Genomic DNA, 16926 nt, shown 5'->3' on the forward strand with positions numbered 1-16926 from the left:
TTATGGTCCCTGGAGGTTCCAACCTAGTTATTGATATATTCCTTTCTAAACTTCTGGTATATACTTTTGAGAGAAATGGCATGTGTTAATGTAATAATTAACATTAAAAAGCATTAACTAACTTATTTGAGATTCAGTAAGGATGGGTTGTAGAGATTGGCTCAGTCCTTTTGTAATGGGTTATTTTAATTTTAAAAAACATACACTGAAGTGATGTTTAAAAAAAACCATGTTTTAAAATATCGCTGATTTTTTTTATTCATGTCAAGTAATGGGCAAATAGTATAGAGTATCCATTTTATTTTTCATCATACCTCTTAAAGAGTTAGAAGGCTGAAAAAAGCATTCTTTGTAATCATTTTCAGTTGTCCAAACTAGATTTTTGTACAATTGTGAATCAGAGAACTTTGAAAATAGAATGTTTCTTATAGTACAGGCATGCCACAATCACAAAAAAATTTTCTATAAAAGTATAATTTGTTTTGAAAATTAGTAAATGATTACATATTCACATATTTAGAAATGTTTTACCACATATAGTGCAGGTTTGTGTTGAAATTATATTAAACTTTAAAATAGCTAAGTTATTCTTATTTTGTTTTTTCCTGTGATAGAACAAGTACGAAGTTTGCGACAAAGCACTATAGCCAAGCGTTCAAATACAACACCTTTAACTAATTCAAAGAAAGCAGCAGTCAAGAATGCATCTGTACAAAAAACAGTCAGACAACTGGACAGGTGTCAAAATAAGGAAGAAAGTATTTGTACACCACCTAAACCAGAAGTTAGAAGGAGTAGTCGACATACTGGGGTAACAGAAGAGATACCTGAAGTGTCAACAGTTTCTTCAAGTCATTCAGCAGCATCACCTTGTCATGAACTTAAGGATGAAGCCAAATTAGATATTAAAAACAAATGTCACAATCATGGAGAAACAGCTGTGCCATCTCATCCATTAACTACTCCTCAGATATCAGAGACTTGTGGTAGTACTGAAGAAAAGGAAAATGAAGCTCTGAGAGAAAGTAAAATCAAGAGTGACAGTCAAGTATTTTTTAAGCTTGTAGATAAAGAAGAACATGAACATAATGATCCTATTACCAATAAAACAGGTGAAATTAATCTTGAAGAAAGGGATTCTAAAGGAAGTATTGACCATAGATCAAAGGAATCCTTAAAATTTTCTAGAGAGGTTGACCAAATAGAGGTAGCAGAGGCTGTTGCTACCTCATCTGATGTTGCTGCTTATTCAAATCCAAATAGTACGGAAAAGAACAATGTGGTTCTATCCAATTCTGTGGATAAGATTGCTGAATGTAATACAGAATTGCAAGATGTGGTAGAATCTGCTGTTAAAACTGTATCCTCACTACAAGAAGCTACAAGCCTTTTGGGTAATCTTAAAGGAACAGATACTAAAATGTCTGATGAACACTCTGATACCACAGAATTTAATGAAACTGATTTAAAGAATATAGATACTACTACTAATGAATCAGAAAGCAATGTTTTAGAAAAAAGTGTCTGTGGTCCTCTTGACCAAAGTCCACAAAAGCAGGTTGAAAATGTTAACATGGAATCTCATGAAATAGCAGAAATTCAGCATGACAGAAACAACCAAAACAGTAATATTTCTTCATTAGATTGTAAGAATGTCAAATCCAAGAACACTAAATCTCTGATTCAGTCTAAACAAAACATAGCTCCTGGTACTCAGAAAAAAGTTGTTTCAGCAAAACAAGAAATTCATAGTAAAACTAGAGTTGGAGTTAAAAGTATGAAAAGGAATGCTGATGAATCTCAGCATAATTTTCATAAACCAGTTAAAGTAAGAAAAAAACAAGTTGATAAAAATGTGAAGTCACAAAATAGTGGTCCAGGGATCAAATCTGTAAAAAATCAAACCCATTCAACATTGAAAAAAGGGTCACAGGCTCAAAATTTATTACAAACCCCTAAATTACTGACTCACTCTTTGAGTGACAAAATGCAGGGTCACCCAGGTTGCTCTAAAGAATCTTACCCTACAGCTTCAACCCATACTAGACATTCGCAACATTCCAACCAGAAACATATCCATAAGCAACAGCAGGTGTCAACGACAATGAAAACCAATAGTAATGTAACGGAAGATACAGAATATTTAGGTTTAGAACATATCAAGGAGGAGGATAAACTGAAAGTGAAAAAGGCTGAGAAGAACCTTCAACCCCGCCAAAGAAGAAGTAGCAAAAGTTTTTCTCTGGATGAACCTCCATTATTCATTCCAGATAACATAGCTACTGTAAAACGAGAAGGTTCAGAACCCATCTCTTCATCTGAAAACAAATATATGTGGGCTCCCAGCAAGCAGTGTGGTTTTTGCAAAAAACCGCATGGCAACAGGTGTGTGTGTGTGTATGTGTGGTGTGTGCATTTAAGAAAAAAAATGTTTTGGGTTGGGAATTGTGTGATAATTTATTCCTTTATGTACAAAGGAATGCTTTTGAAGTTTTTGGCAAATCAAAGAATTTAATTTGAGTATGTTAATAAAAAGACTGAGTTATGGATTGTATAAGTTCCACATAGTTTTTCCACTTGGAGAATTTTCTGAAAAGGTAATATAAACCAATTTATGTGTAAAAGTTTTGTTATAAAATAGGAAATGTATCTTTTAATGCTGAGGTATCTGCAAATTTAAAATTAAGACGCATCAGTATGAATGCTATACAGTGTTTGGCATCTAACATACATTTTTGTTTTGTTTGGCTCAAAAATCACTAGTCAAGAAAGTATGTAATGGAAATTCTAAATATTATGTATTGTTTAAAAAAAGTCTGTGTAAAGGGAAATATAATCATTCCCTAAGACAACAATCACTTTTGATAAATACCAAACTTGAATTTTGTAATAAAATTTGTTAACACCATGGCAGCTTAAAAACTGTTTTTGATAACCTTTACATTCTCAGCTTAATTTTCTTTGTAACATGGAGTAGGGTGAATGTGTACTTTTTATTGAATAATATATTTTAAGTGTTTTTAAGAATTCTCTGATCGTTTAAAAGAATGTTGATACTGCTTTATCCTTAGTAGTTTTATAGAATTTGTACCTTTAATAATGGTAACAGTACTATTAATATTTTTTAAAATGAAAAAAAGAGATGAGATGAAGTTAATATAAGTATTCATATGCATCATTTCAGATTGCTATCTGAACATCTATCAACAACAGTAATAGCACATTATACAAAAATTCTATGTATTTGGCTACTTGACTTGGAAACTACTTGACAAGCTGGTCTTTTATATTTTTTTGTTCTTTGAAATTAAACTGATGTAGTTAGATTTTCCATTATTCAAAAATGACATTTTGTAAATCTTTTTGACAGTAAAGATTCAGTGATATACTTATTAACACCATAATATTTTTACTTTTCACTATACATGAAATGCCATGTTAAAGAGACCCTTCTTTTGTGATTCAGTAATGTTGGAAATATATTCACTTTTCCCAAGCCATTTTGGTCATTTTTTTTATTGTCAGGCTTGCTTTTGAACAGTAGATGACATCCAACATATTTTATTCACCCAGAAACTTAGTACAAAATGAAACCCTTGTTAGAATATGGCAAACTTGATTCCTATAAAGATTAAATATGCATCTAATTTATTGTTTCCATGTTAAAATTTTATTATGTAAACAAGTTAAAATGAGCTCCAGTGTTTCAGTTTATCATTATAGAACTTTAGATTTGGAAAAGTCTTTATAGAAATCATCCTATTCAGTATCTCATATGATGGAAAGAAAAAAACTTGTTCATAATACTCCTCAAAAGTGCTGAGGGAGAATGGAATGTTAGGAATGTTACACTATTTGAGATTCCTAAATAAAACCTTACTACAGGATTGGTAGGTATAAGCATTTGTGCATTTCTTTTATAGGTCCTCATTTCCATTACCTTAGCTTTATTTATATTCCTCTTGGAATTTTGTGTTTAAGCTTTATTATAATTTTTACTTCTGAAAGGCCTGTGATCATGACATCTAAAATGAACTTCTCTATCCTTTAGCTGTGTTGCTGAGCTGATGCAAACTGAATACCATTTATGGGGTGACCAAAATCCCATTTTATCCATGTTAAATTGATTTAAAGTAGGTGAAAAAACCCTTAACTTCTGTCTTAGAATTAATCCTCAGTATTGATTCTAAGGTAAAGGAGTAGTAAGTGCTAGGGAGTTGGGATTAAGTGACTTGCCTAGGCTCACACAGCTAGGAAGTATCTGAGGACATATTTGAATCCAGGAACACTCGACTTCAAACCTGACCTTGAATACCCCTATGTAACAGATGTATATAGAAATTTAAGAATCTGCTTATTTTGGAAGCACATTTCAAACATTTAGTTTTTATTAAAAGTAAATGATTAAATTTTTGTGGTTACATAAGAAATCAGCTCTCCTGGTGTATTCCTTTGGCTTGTAATCAATTTACCTATCAAAATGCAGTTGTAGTACAACATAAAGATTGCCCTCTAGATATTGATATTTAAAAAGCCATTGAACTCATTTGGGCAAATCTAGAATTAATTTTTGTCTGTCTTTTCTAATGCATTTTTCTCTTCCTTTATTACCATTCCTTTTTGCATTGAATGGTTCATATTAAACATTTACATTAAGTGCAAGTGGACAACTACTTTCCAAAGATAAATTTTATCTAATTATACTTAATGGGATTGTGATAGAAATTTGTGTGAATTCAAAAGGGCTAACTAATGTTTTTTGAAAATACTGTAAAGCAGAGATTCTTTTTAAAATTAGATTCAAAACATTTTTATGAGTTTTCAGGTATGAGTAGCTTGTCTGTCATTTATGTTAATAATTTGACATAGTAAAATATGTCATAATTTATACACCATGATATAGATGGCTGTTTTGAAATTTTTTTTGTTGACCTTTTCTAGCTTTTTTATATGAACTCATTTTTCATCATATAAAATTAGATAATTTTGTAATCAAACTTGTTCAGAGTAATCCATGAATCCATAAAACAAATTTGTGCCTATTTGGGAAGGAAAAAAAAACTCATTGCATTCAATTTTCCTATTCTTCCTTTTATTTCTCAGGAAGAGTTTTGTATCTATTGCCTGCCTCCAGTTTTTAGGCCCTTATGTAGAAGATAAACATAGATAAAATCCAGAAAATGCTTTTCTAGAAAGTAAATTTGTAATATAATTAGTAGGAAAACCAATTCTTCAAATTGAGACCCATTGATGCCTAAGGACAAACTCTCAGTATTAGTTGGTTCTGGTTTCTTCCAGGATTCATTTTTAGAGTAATAATTATAATTTTTATTTACAGAATTGTTCTTATTAAATAACTTTACAAAAACAATGAAGTTGTCTTTCTATAAACTGAAGCATACATTAAAAGTTTGTATATTATAAATATGAATTCAAATGGTTCAGAATATATTGACTACACTGAAATATAAAATTTGGCATAAAAGTCCCAACTTGATATATGTCATTAGAAGCACCAAATATATGTAATGTCATAAAATACTGTACCATTATTAGAATGACAAAGCTAGGTGCTTTTCTTTACCTCCTTAGTACCCTTCCCACAAAAAACAATTGGAACATGAAAGAACTAATACTCAAACACAACAAGGGTTATTTTACCTCTCAAATCCAAGACTTTGAAGAAACTTGAATACTCTTCTATTTTTGATTCTTTGCAATATAGGAAGCTATACATCTTAAAAACGCAAAACACAGATTCCAGATCTTAATTTGATTTGAAATGGCCTCATGTGCTGCTATTGCTCTGTCTTCTGTATGCACATTTAATTAGTGAAAAGTGGTGACATGTTTAAACCAGACCTCTAAAATAACTTGGAGATAAAATCTCACTTTGTAGTATAATTATTAAGAATAACTTCTACATTGTGGATTTTGTTCTCTTTTACTGTCTCCTTGCTCTCTTTTCAAACAATTTAATTGCTTCATGGTAAGGGTAAATATGAGGAATGATTAAAACTTTTTGGGATAAGATAAGGCAGGGTTGGAAGTGAGGGAAGGAGGGCCCTTACCTAAGTTCATAATAGAAAGAAACATGAAAACAACTGAAGAAATTTAGGATGTAAGGTACTTTTCCCCCCCTGCCAGTCCATTCTTTATCTCAATTATAGAATTTGTATTAAATTTTAATTGTTAGTTTGTACCTGCATCCATCCTTAATTTGGAGTCCAGTTTGCCATCATTTTAGTTATAGGGTTAGTAAATAATGCATTTCATTTCTAACTCACTGGTCTTAGTATTACACAATCTGAAGTGTTCAAAGTTAACTAGGTACACCCATAGATGGCACTAGATCCTTGTTTCATTTAAATAGAAGTTTATAGTGTTTTAAAAATAAACTAGAACCTAAGTGACATGGAAGATAATTTTATAAATTACCTAGTCATGAAGGCTTTCTCCAGTCCTTTTCATGGTATGGGGATCACTGGCTTCTCAAAGGGTATGGCAGCAGAGAATAACCTGTGGTAGATCTTGAGGAGGAGGAAAGGCTTTTTTAAGTACAGGCCCAATGATGGATGTGGTTATTCAAAGTTCTCCTTAGCCAACACAGTCTTGACCAAGAAGCAAAGATTTTCATCCATAACTGTTAAGGCAACTGTTCACTAACTGGAAGAGTTGTGACCTGAATAACAGAGGATACAATGAAGTCATGGGATTCTTGATGAAGAGAATCATAAGATTTTTAGTTTAAAAGGACCAGAGGTAGTCTAGTTTACACCTTTCATGATACAGATATAGAAATAAGGTACTAGAAAGTAAAGTTATTTGCTTAAAATAACAGGTAGTTACATGAAGATCTACCAAGACCTTTTCTGAAACAATGTTCATTTAGATTTCATTTCCATAATCTGCATTGGACACAATTTTGAAAACAAACTTGATGAATTAGAACTATAACGTCATTTGGAAAATAAAATCATCTTTGTGTACCCATCTCAATTTGTTTTTTTAAGTAATTTTAAGAAGTTAATCTAAAAGATGGTACTTTTCGCACTGTGAATCAAAAGGAAAACCTAAAATAACTCCCAAACTGCATTAGTTGGCTTTTTGTTTTCATAGGACCAGCCAAAAAGTCCTTGACAATGATTAGAATAACAATTCATGCCTTGGGTGTTTTTTTTTTTTTTTGAGAAGCCAGGGCTTTGGATTATATACCCTGAAATTTATAGGGGATATTTTTAGTTCCTAATTTATTTTTATTTGATATGCATCCCAAACATTCTCAAGTTACATATTCATTTCACAACATGCTTTGTTTAAAAATAATTTTTTTTGAGAATACAAGGCTCAAATATTGTGACAAATTATAAGACAAGTCCTTAATATATGAAAATCATTTGACATGAGAATTCAGCTATTCACTTTTTTTTTCTAAGATACTGCTGAATTTTAAAATTAAAATTTATGTGGTTACCTTGTCTTTTTAGTATTGGGGATGATGCTGGTAACACAAGTGGGGCTTGCAGAGAATTTATAGCAGAAAAAAGGGAATTATCAACTGAGTACATATTGAATTCAGCCCAAATATTTTAAAAAGTAAACTAAGGCTGAGGAGTCTACTGTGGTTTACTAGAGGCAGGAGGAGGGCTGTAGGACCTCATGCATCACTTTTATATATGTGTGTGTATGTGTGTGTGTTTAAAATGCCATAATAGTTCTTGGAAACAGTACAAGTTTACTCTTATGTTTTAAAAGAAATATTGATGGAGTAAGCAGTGATACAGTAACTTCCCTAGCCGAAGTAGTCCATGGTGAAAATTAAGATGATATCTTCCCTTGTTAACCAATATTAATCCTGGGAGAAAAATTATTTTTATAAATTTCCTACATTGCTTAAAAAATGGAACCCAAATCATTAGTAATTTGTGTTTATATCCCAATTTGTCTCCATTGCATTCTCATTATTAAATAATCCTTTAGTTTCTTTAGTTAATGGGATTTAGGATTATTTCTGAGATAGAATTCATTAAGTGCATAAACTGATTGTAGTTTCATTGAGTGACTAAACTTTTGAAAGTAGGTCTTGATAAAGGTGACGATTTCTTGTTTTCAAAAATGGGAGAAAAAGGACAGTTTTAAAAAACTAAGATTTCTGTTACAAAGAATTAACGATAAATAACATTAGAAACTAGTAGAAACTAGTGACCACTTTGAAAACATTTAAAAGTGATTAAGTTGAAACAATACTTTCCATCACTTGTTAAGTTTCTCCCAAATTCCCTATATTTAAAGTGTTTTGGGTACAATAATTGTGAATCAATTAAGTTCAGGTCCATATGATTTTGTGAACAAATCATATTGTGAACCAGAATTTTTGGATGTGTTTACATGAGTTCATGTCAACAAATGCCAATTGCCATCAACATAGGGACAGGGTTAATGTCTTAACAATGTTGCAAATTCAGTTTTAAAGTTTTATGTTTCTATAAAATGAGTCAGAAAAGAATTCTGTGTGTAGTTACTCCAATAATAAAACATGATAGAAATTGAGAACTTAGCTTTAATTTTGCATGTAAGGAGTTTTGGGATATTATGTAAAATGCAGTGGAAGCAATTATTTTGAGTAACATTATTTTGAACTCGTAAGTAAATAAAAAAAACCTTATTAATTGAAAGGTTTTTCTTTTCAGGTTTATGGTTGGCTGTGGGAGATGTGATGACTGGTTTCATGGAGATTGTGTAGGTTTAAGCCTTTCTCAAGCACAACAAATGGGAGAAGAGGACAAAGAATATGTATGTGTGAAATGTTGTGCTGAAGAAGATAAAAAGAGTGAAACTTTGGATTCAGAAATTTTGGAAAACCAAGCTAAAATTGAAGTTCACAGAGAAGATAAAACAATGGATTGTGAAAAACTTGGTTTATCAAAGCAAGCACCTACAAATGAAAAAAACAAGTCTGTAGATGAATCGACAAAGCACAAGGTCAAAATTTTAAGACGGGTGAGATTTTTTAAAGTATTATTCTTTTAAAAAAACAGCAAATATTTTTCTCTCCTGTTTCTCCCATCCCATACTCCTATCCCCATTGCCTGTTAATAAAAGAAAATAATAAAACTCTTGTATCAAATGTTAAACAATCAGTCCGTGACAGGTGGAAACTGAACCCAGGTCTTCTTCCTTAGTCAGCTTTTTAAGTTACTCCTGGCATTCTTTGATGTATAATTTTGATTCCTTGGAATTACAAAAGACTTTTGTCATTTTCAAAACATACAATTATTACTTTTCAAATTCTTTATTGTTTTTGGATATTTTAATTAAAAAAATTTTTTTCTGCATGAATTGCTAGATATTTAATTGCAATAGCTTGGTGTGTAAACTATGTTTGCTAATAATGTTAAGAAAGAATATGTAGTTTTATAACCATTTAGGCATAGTTTCAATTACATTAGCTTTCCAATTTTCCCATATCCCCTCCAACATTTGTCATCTTCCTTTTCTATCATATGGGCCAGTCTGATAGGTTTGCAATGGTACTTCAGACTTATTTTAATTATAATTTCTTTAATCAATTTTCATTTAGAGCATTTTTATATGACTATAGATAGCTTTGATTTCTTCAACTGAAAACTGCCTATTCATATCCTCCAATCATTTTATCAATTGGGGAATGACTCAATTCTTAAAAATTTGACACAGTTCTCTATTTGAGAAATGAGACCTTTATTAGAGAGATTTATTAGAGAAATTTGCTATAGAAAGTTTCTGCAAAATTTCTGCTTTTTAAAAAACTCTTGATTATATTGGTTTTGTTTGTGGAAACCTTTTTAAATTTAATTTATTAATGAATAAATAAATAAATAAAATAAATAAATAAAGTTTAATCAGAATTATCAATTTTTTATCCTGTAATGATTTCATGTCTCCTTTTTCATACATTCTTCTCTTATCCATTGATCTGACAGGTAAACTACTCCATGGGGTCATTCTTTATGTCTAAATCATGCATCCATTTTTACCTTATTTTGATGTATGGTGTGACATGTTGGTCTATACCTAGTTTCAACCAAACTGCTCTCTGGTTGTGACATGTTGTTGTTTTTTTTTGTCAGATAGTGATTTCTTATTCTAAAATTTGGAATCTTTGGGTTTATTTCATTCCATATTTCTGTGGTTATTACCTACTATGTATTGCGTACCTTATCTAGTCTCCTGATTTACCACTCTTATCTTTTAATCAATACCAGAGTGTTTTGATGATTGCTGGTCTGTAATTCAATTTGAGATATATAGTATGTCCAGGCCACTTAACTTCAATTTTTTTTTCATAATTTCTTTGTTCTTTCAAGTGAATTAAAAAAATTTTTTTTCTAGTATTGTAAAATATTTTTGGTAGCTTATTGTTGTTTGAAACTAAATAAGGTAATTTAGGGAGAATTGTTCCTTTTTAATAAATGTTGGCTTGGCCTACTCATAGAAATTAAAATTTTTCTACTTGAGATTGGAGTTTGTGTGAAAAGGGATTTGAAATTGTGTTCATGTAGTTCCTGTGTTGTTTTGGCAGGTAGACTCTCAAGTATTTTATGTTGTCTAAGGTCATTTTAAATGGAATTTCTCTATCTTCTTGTTGGACATTATTGGCATCATATAGAAATGCTAATGATTTATTTATTTATTTATTTTTATGCTGCAATTTTGCTAAGGTTAATCATTTCAAATAGTTTTTTAGTTGACTCTAGGATTCTCTAAGTATATGATGATTTGGTTTCCTCATTGTCTATTCTAATTCCTTCAATTTATTTTTCTTCTTTAATTGCTATATAGCTAGTATTTTTAGTACAATGTTGAATAATAATAGTGATAATGAACATCTTTGCTTCATCCTTGTTTTTATTAGGAAGGATTCTAGCTTATCCTCATAGATAATGCTTGCTAATGGTTTTGAATAAATACTACTTAAAATTTTAAGGAAGCTGTTTTATTCCTATGCTTCCTAATTTTTTTTCTAAACCCTTACCTTCCTTTTTAGAATCAATACTGTCTTGCTTCCAAGGCAGAAGAGTGGTAAGGGCTAGGTAGTGGCAGTTAAGTATCTTGTCCAGGATTACACAGCTGGGAAGTGTCTGAGGGCATATTTGAACCTGGGACCTCTAGTCTCTGGGCCTGGCTCTCAATCCACTGAGCCAACTAGCTGGCCTTTTCTCATGTTTTTAATAGGAATGAGTATTGTATTTTTTTCAAAAGCTTTTTTGTTATTTATTGAGATAATTATATAGCTTCTGTTGGTTTTATTATTGATATGGACAATATCCTGATAGTTTTCCTAGTATTAAACTAGCCCTACATTCCTAGTATAAATTCCACTTGGTCATAATATGTGATCTTTGTGATATATTGCTGCAATCTGCTCGCTAATATTTTATTTTAAAAATTTTTGTTAGGGAAATTAAATTAATCTAGTTTTCTTTCTCTGTTTTCATTCTTCCAGGTTTAGGTATCTGGACCATATCTGTGTTGTGAAAGAATTTGGGAAGAACTTCTCCTTTGTCTTTATATTGTGTTGGAACTTATTGTTGTTTAAACATTTGGTAGAATTTACTTGTAAATCCATTTGGTCCTGGAAATTTTTTCTTAGGGAACTCAATGTTCAATTTCTTTTTTTTTTAAAGATAGGGTTGTTTTAAGTATTCTATTCTGTTAGTCTGGGCAATGTGTATTTTGTAAATATTAATCTATTTCACTTAGATTATTAGATTTATTGACATAAAATTGGGCAAAAACCCTCCAAATAATTGCTTTAATTTCCTCTTTATTGGTGGTAGATCCACCCTTTTCATTTTTGATACTGGTGCTTTGGTTTTCTTTTTTTTTTTTTTAAATAACATTAACCAGTGGTTTATCTTTTGAGGTTTTTTTCCCCTACCATAAGACCAGCACCAAGTTTTGTTTATTAGTTCATTAGTTTTCCAACTTTAAATTTTGTTATTTCTCTGACTTTGAAGATTTCCAATTTGATGTTCAATTGGGGATTTTTAATTTGTACTTTTCCTAGTGTTTTTAGTTATATGCCCAGTTCATTCATCTCTTCTTTCTATATTTTATTGATGTAATCATTTAGAGCAGTGGTTCTCAACCTCTCAATTTGTAGCAATGAGAATACATAATGCATATCAGGTATTTACATTCAGAATCATAACTGTAGCAAAATTACAGTTTTGAAGTAGCCACCAAAATAATTTCTTGGTTTGGGGTCACTGCAACATGAGGAACTATATTGCAGGGTCATGGCATTAGAAAGATTGAGAACCATTGATTTAGAGGGACAATTTTTCCAAAGCTAAATACTGCTTTGACTGCATCCGATAAATTTTGTTTTGTTGTCATTGCCATGATTCTCTTCTTTCTTTTTAAATCTTAAAATAATCGTGCTGTTTTAACATTTACTTTCTAAAATTCGAGTTCCTAATTCCTGCTACCCTAACTTCCCCCAATTATTGAGAAAACAAGCAATATGGTATCAATTATACATGTGAATTCATGCAAAACATTTCTGTATTAGCCGTCTTGTGAAAAAATAATTAAGTGAAAAAATGTACTTCTTTCTCTTCTTAGTGTTCATCAGTTCATTCACTGGAGGTGGATAGCATTTTTATTTTCTATCTTTTTTTAATTTTTTGTTTAGAATATTTTCCCATGGTTACATGATTTATGATTTTTCCTACCCCTTTTCCCTCGCCCTTCTGGAGTTGACAAGCAATTTCACAGGGTTATACATGTATCATTGTTCAAAACCTAGTTTCATGTTATTCATATTTGCAGTAGAGTGATCTTTTAATGCCAAACCCCCAATCACATCCCCGATCCATGTGATTGCTCATATTTTTTTCTTCTGCATTTCTGTTCCCACAGTTCTTTCTTTGGATGTGGATAGTATTCTTTCTCATAAGTTCCTCTGGATTGTCCTGAGTCATTGCATTGCTACGGTAGAAAAGTATATATATTACATTCAATTGTGCCGTAATGTATCACTCTGTGTACAATGTTCTTTTGGTTCTGCTTCTTTCACTGTACATCAGTTCCTTCCAGTTCACATAGAAATCCTCCAGTTCATCATTCCTTTCAGCACAATAGTATTCCATCACCATCAGATCCCACAGTTTGTTCAACCATTCCATGGACAACCCCCCCTCACTTTCCAATTTTTTGCCACCACAAAGAGCATAGCTATGAATATTTTTGTGCCAAGTCTTTTTCCTTATTATCTTTTTGGGGTACAAACCCAGCAATGGTATGGCTGGGCATGACCTTTTTTCTTCTAGATAAATATGTTGTTATTTTTTCTAGTTCCAGGAAATAATTTTTGGTTAGTTTGGTTGATATGATTCTAGGTTGGCTTGGCCTGTGTAAAAATTAAAATTAATCTCGATAATGTAGAATGTTATATTTTAGGAGATTTATTAATGATTTATTTATTTTATTTATTAAGAAATAAAAGGGATACAAAATAAAAAAAACCAACCATGTACCCATTGTTAATCAGTCTATTCAAAATTCCCGTGCTTACCACCATCTTCCTTGTCAGGAAGCCAAACAGGCCAGAGCCCAAACACCCACTGAATTTGTCCCCTGTCTATAGGAAGTACATAATGACAGGAAGACAGTGGGCTCCTGGGAAATGTAGCAATTAATATTTTTCCAATTTTTAAAATTTGATTTTATATGATTATCATTTTCTTTAACCAAATTGTTGATTGTTTCTATGATTTGTCCTTTGACCCAATCATTATTTTTGATTATTTTGTTTCCAATTAATTTGTAATCTGTTTCTACACCATTTTGTTAATTGTAATTTTTATTGCATTATCATCTGAAAAGGATGCATTTGGTATTTTTGATTTTCTGCATTTGTGTGATTTTTATGCCCTAATATGTTGTCAATTTTTGTAAGTGCCATATACTGCTGAGAAAAAGGCATATTCCTTTTTTTCTCTTTCAGCTTTCTCTAAAAGCCATCATATCTAAATTTTCTGAAATTCTTTTTATCTCTTTAACTTCTTATTGTTTATTTTTTATTTTTTTGTTAGATTTATCTAGTTTTGAGAAGGGAATGTTAAATTCCTTCTCCAGTGTTATTTTATCATTTCCTCCTGTAACTCATTTAATTTTTCCTTTAAAAATTTAGCTGCAATGCCATTTGGTACACATATGTTTAGAACTGATAATTTCATTGTTTCTGGTACCTTTTAGTAAGATATAGTCCCCCTGCTTGTCTCTTAATTAGGTCTATTTTTGGTTTTGCTTTGAGATCATTATTTCTAACTCTGCTTTTTTTTTTTAATACTTCTGCTGAAGCACAGTAGATTTTGCTTCAACACCTAACCATTTCTCTGTATGTACTTTTACACTCTGCTTTGAGTATTTTCTTGAAAACAACATATTGTAGGATTTGGGTTTTTAATCCACTCAGTCATCTGCTTTTATTAGTTCTTCCCATTCACATCCACAGTTATAATTATTATTGGTGTATTTCCCTCCATCTTACCCCTTCCCCCTAATTTATCCTTCTCTGTCTCCTTCTTAAAACTATTTTGCCTCTTACCTTCCCCAATCTTCCCTTTCTTTTTTGCCAGTCCCCCTTCCTTTCTCTTTTCCTCTCATCTCTTGGGTAAGATTGATTTCTATACCCAACTGAGTGTGTTTATTATTCCCTCTTTCAGCCTGTTCCAGTGAGAGGAAGAACCAAGTATTGTTCACCTCCATACCCATCTTCTTGTCTATAAAAGTTCTTTTATATGAAATAATTCAGTCCATTCTGCCTTTCTTTTCTACCTTATCCCAGTGTATTCTTCTTTTCTTAACCTTGATTTTCTTTTTTCTGGATGTCATTTCATTATAGTCAACTTCCATGCATATTCTTTATCTATGACTAAGAGTTTCTGTAGTCTCCTTAGTCTTTTATAATTGCCCTAATATTGATAAAATTCTTAGGAATTACAGTTATTTTATCAGGTAAGATTGCACAGAGTTTAACCTCATTGAATCCTTTATGATTGGTTTTTCTCTGCCCGTTCATACTTCTCTTGAGTCTTGTATTTGAAAAATAGATTTTTCCAATCAGATCTGGTTTTTTCATCAGGAATTCTTGAATGTCCTCTATTTCAATTCATTTTCCCATTTTTTTCCCCTGAAGGATTATACCCAGTTTTGCTGGGTAGGTGATTCTTGGTAGTAATCCTAGCTCCTTATCTTCCTTAATATCATTCTTAGCCCTTTGATCCTTTAATGTAAGTTGCTAAATCTTGTGCTTTTCTGACTATGGTTCAGCATTGTTTGAATTGTTTCTTTCTTGCTTCTTTCAGTATTTCCTCTTTGAGTTGGGAGTTCTGAAATTTGGCTGTAATATTCCTGCTAGTTTTAATTTCATTTTGGGATCTCTGCCAGGAAATGACCAAGGGTCCATTGTATTTTACCTTCAGGTTCTAGAATATCAGGGCAATTTTCTTTAATACTTTTTTTGAAATATGATATCTATGCTCTTTTTTTGGATTATGGTTTTCTAGTAGTCCAAGAATTCTGAAATAATCACTCCCTAATCTGTTTTTCAAGTCAGTTGTTTTTTCCAATATTTCATATTTTCTTGTTCTTTTTTTCCTTTTGATTTTGTTTATGGCTTCTTGATGTCTCATGGAGTCATTAGCTTCTATTTATCCAATTCTAATTTTTAAGGGATTATTTTAATCAGTGAGCTTTGGTACTTCCTCTTTCATTTAGCTAAACCTATTTTTAAAGACTTATTTTCCGTTAATTTTTGTACCTTCATTTTTTTTGTGTTTCCTACCTGTTGACTCTTTTTTTTTAATGATTCTCTTGCATCCTTCCTGTTTCTTTTTCTAATTTTTTCTCTAACAAAAATCTCTTAATCTCTTTTAAGAATTCTTTTTGGGTCTGACAGCAATTCATATTTTTCTCTGAGACTTTATGTGTGGCCATTTTGACAATGTTACCATGATCTAATTTGTGTTTTAATCTTCCTGTTACCAATTTTTTTTTTTGGCAGACTTTTTCTTGTCTTTTAACTTCATTTTAAAGTTGGATTCTGTTTCTGGGGGAGAAAGAGCACTGCCTAAAGAGTCAGATTTTTTTATGTGCTGTTTTTGGAGCTAATACTGGGGGCCTGGAGGTTTTCAGTTCTTTCAAGGCGGCATGATCTTAGGAGAGTGGTGGTCACTACATTCCTGGCCTGTTAGCCACCAGAAATATTCTTTTCTGCTCTGAAACTGTGCCCAACATCCCTGCTCTGCTGTGATAGTTAGGTCTAGCATGCTAATGCCCCTCCTATCCATGGCCTGATCTCAGCATCCCCTTAGAGGCAGTTCAACAGAGTTCTATGTTCTGTGCCTACAAAGAATCTTAAGAAATCTCCATCTAACCAATCATCCCTCATCTCTGATATGAGAGCTTAGGAAGCAGCTCATTAATTGCCACCAAGGCATGTGTTGGACTATACTGTTATGTGGTTTTTTTCATTGACCTTTTAAGACCTTGGACTAGCCAATTGTTTCACTTTGTCCTTTTATTGCTTCTGTTACTCCAGAATTAATTTTGAAAGCATTATTTTAAAGTTTACAGTGAAGATTTTGGGAGAGCTTGAGCATTACTCTTGTCACCTTTTCCCTCCTCTTTACCAAGATTATTCTTAAGACTGTTTTTTCTCTTTCACATCTACCCTGCTGGGAATTTATCTTTTATGATTATTTTCCCTTCAAAATTTCCTTTGATGTTCAATTTTCTCAATAATTCATTGATTTCTTTTGTCCTTAAATCATAGTTATTTTTGAAATATTCCCCTCAGCTCCAAAACTTTTAATTGAGAAAATTAATTAAACAAAAATGAAGAAAAATGACACTAGTGATAACATGCACAACATT

General features: G+C 31.6%; 1 protein-coding gene across 3 annotated transcripts in view; it reads left to right on the forward strand.

The window, feature by feature from the left end:
- Positions 1-16926, forward strand: part of PHF3 (PHD finger protein 3) — a 107529-nt gene that overhangs the window by 58129 nt on the left and 32474 nt on the right. For 2 of the 3 annotated variants that reach the window (XM_007484160.3, XM_001372388.5), the window contains 2 exons: positions 615-2385; positions 8691-9000. In XM_007484160.3, coding sequence (XP_007484222.2) covers positions 615-2385; positions 8691-9000 — 2081 coding nt within the window. The remainder of the gene's footprint in view (positions 1-614; positions 2386-8690; positions 9001-16926) is intronic. The other variant, XM_056818438.1, reaches the window with a different exon arrangement.

Source organism: Monodelphis domestica, chromosome 2 (genome assembly GCF_027887165.1).
Source record: "Monodelphis domestica isolate mMonDom1 chromosome 2, mMonDom1.pri, whole genome shotgun sequence".
Lineage (NCBI taxonomy): Eukaryota > Metazoa > Chordata > Mammalia > Didelphimorphia > Didelphidae > Monodelphis > Monodelphis domestica.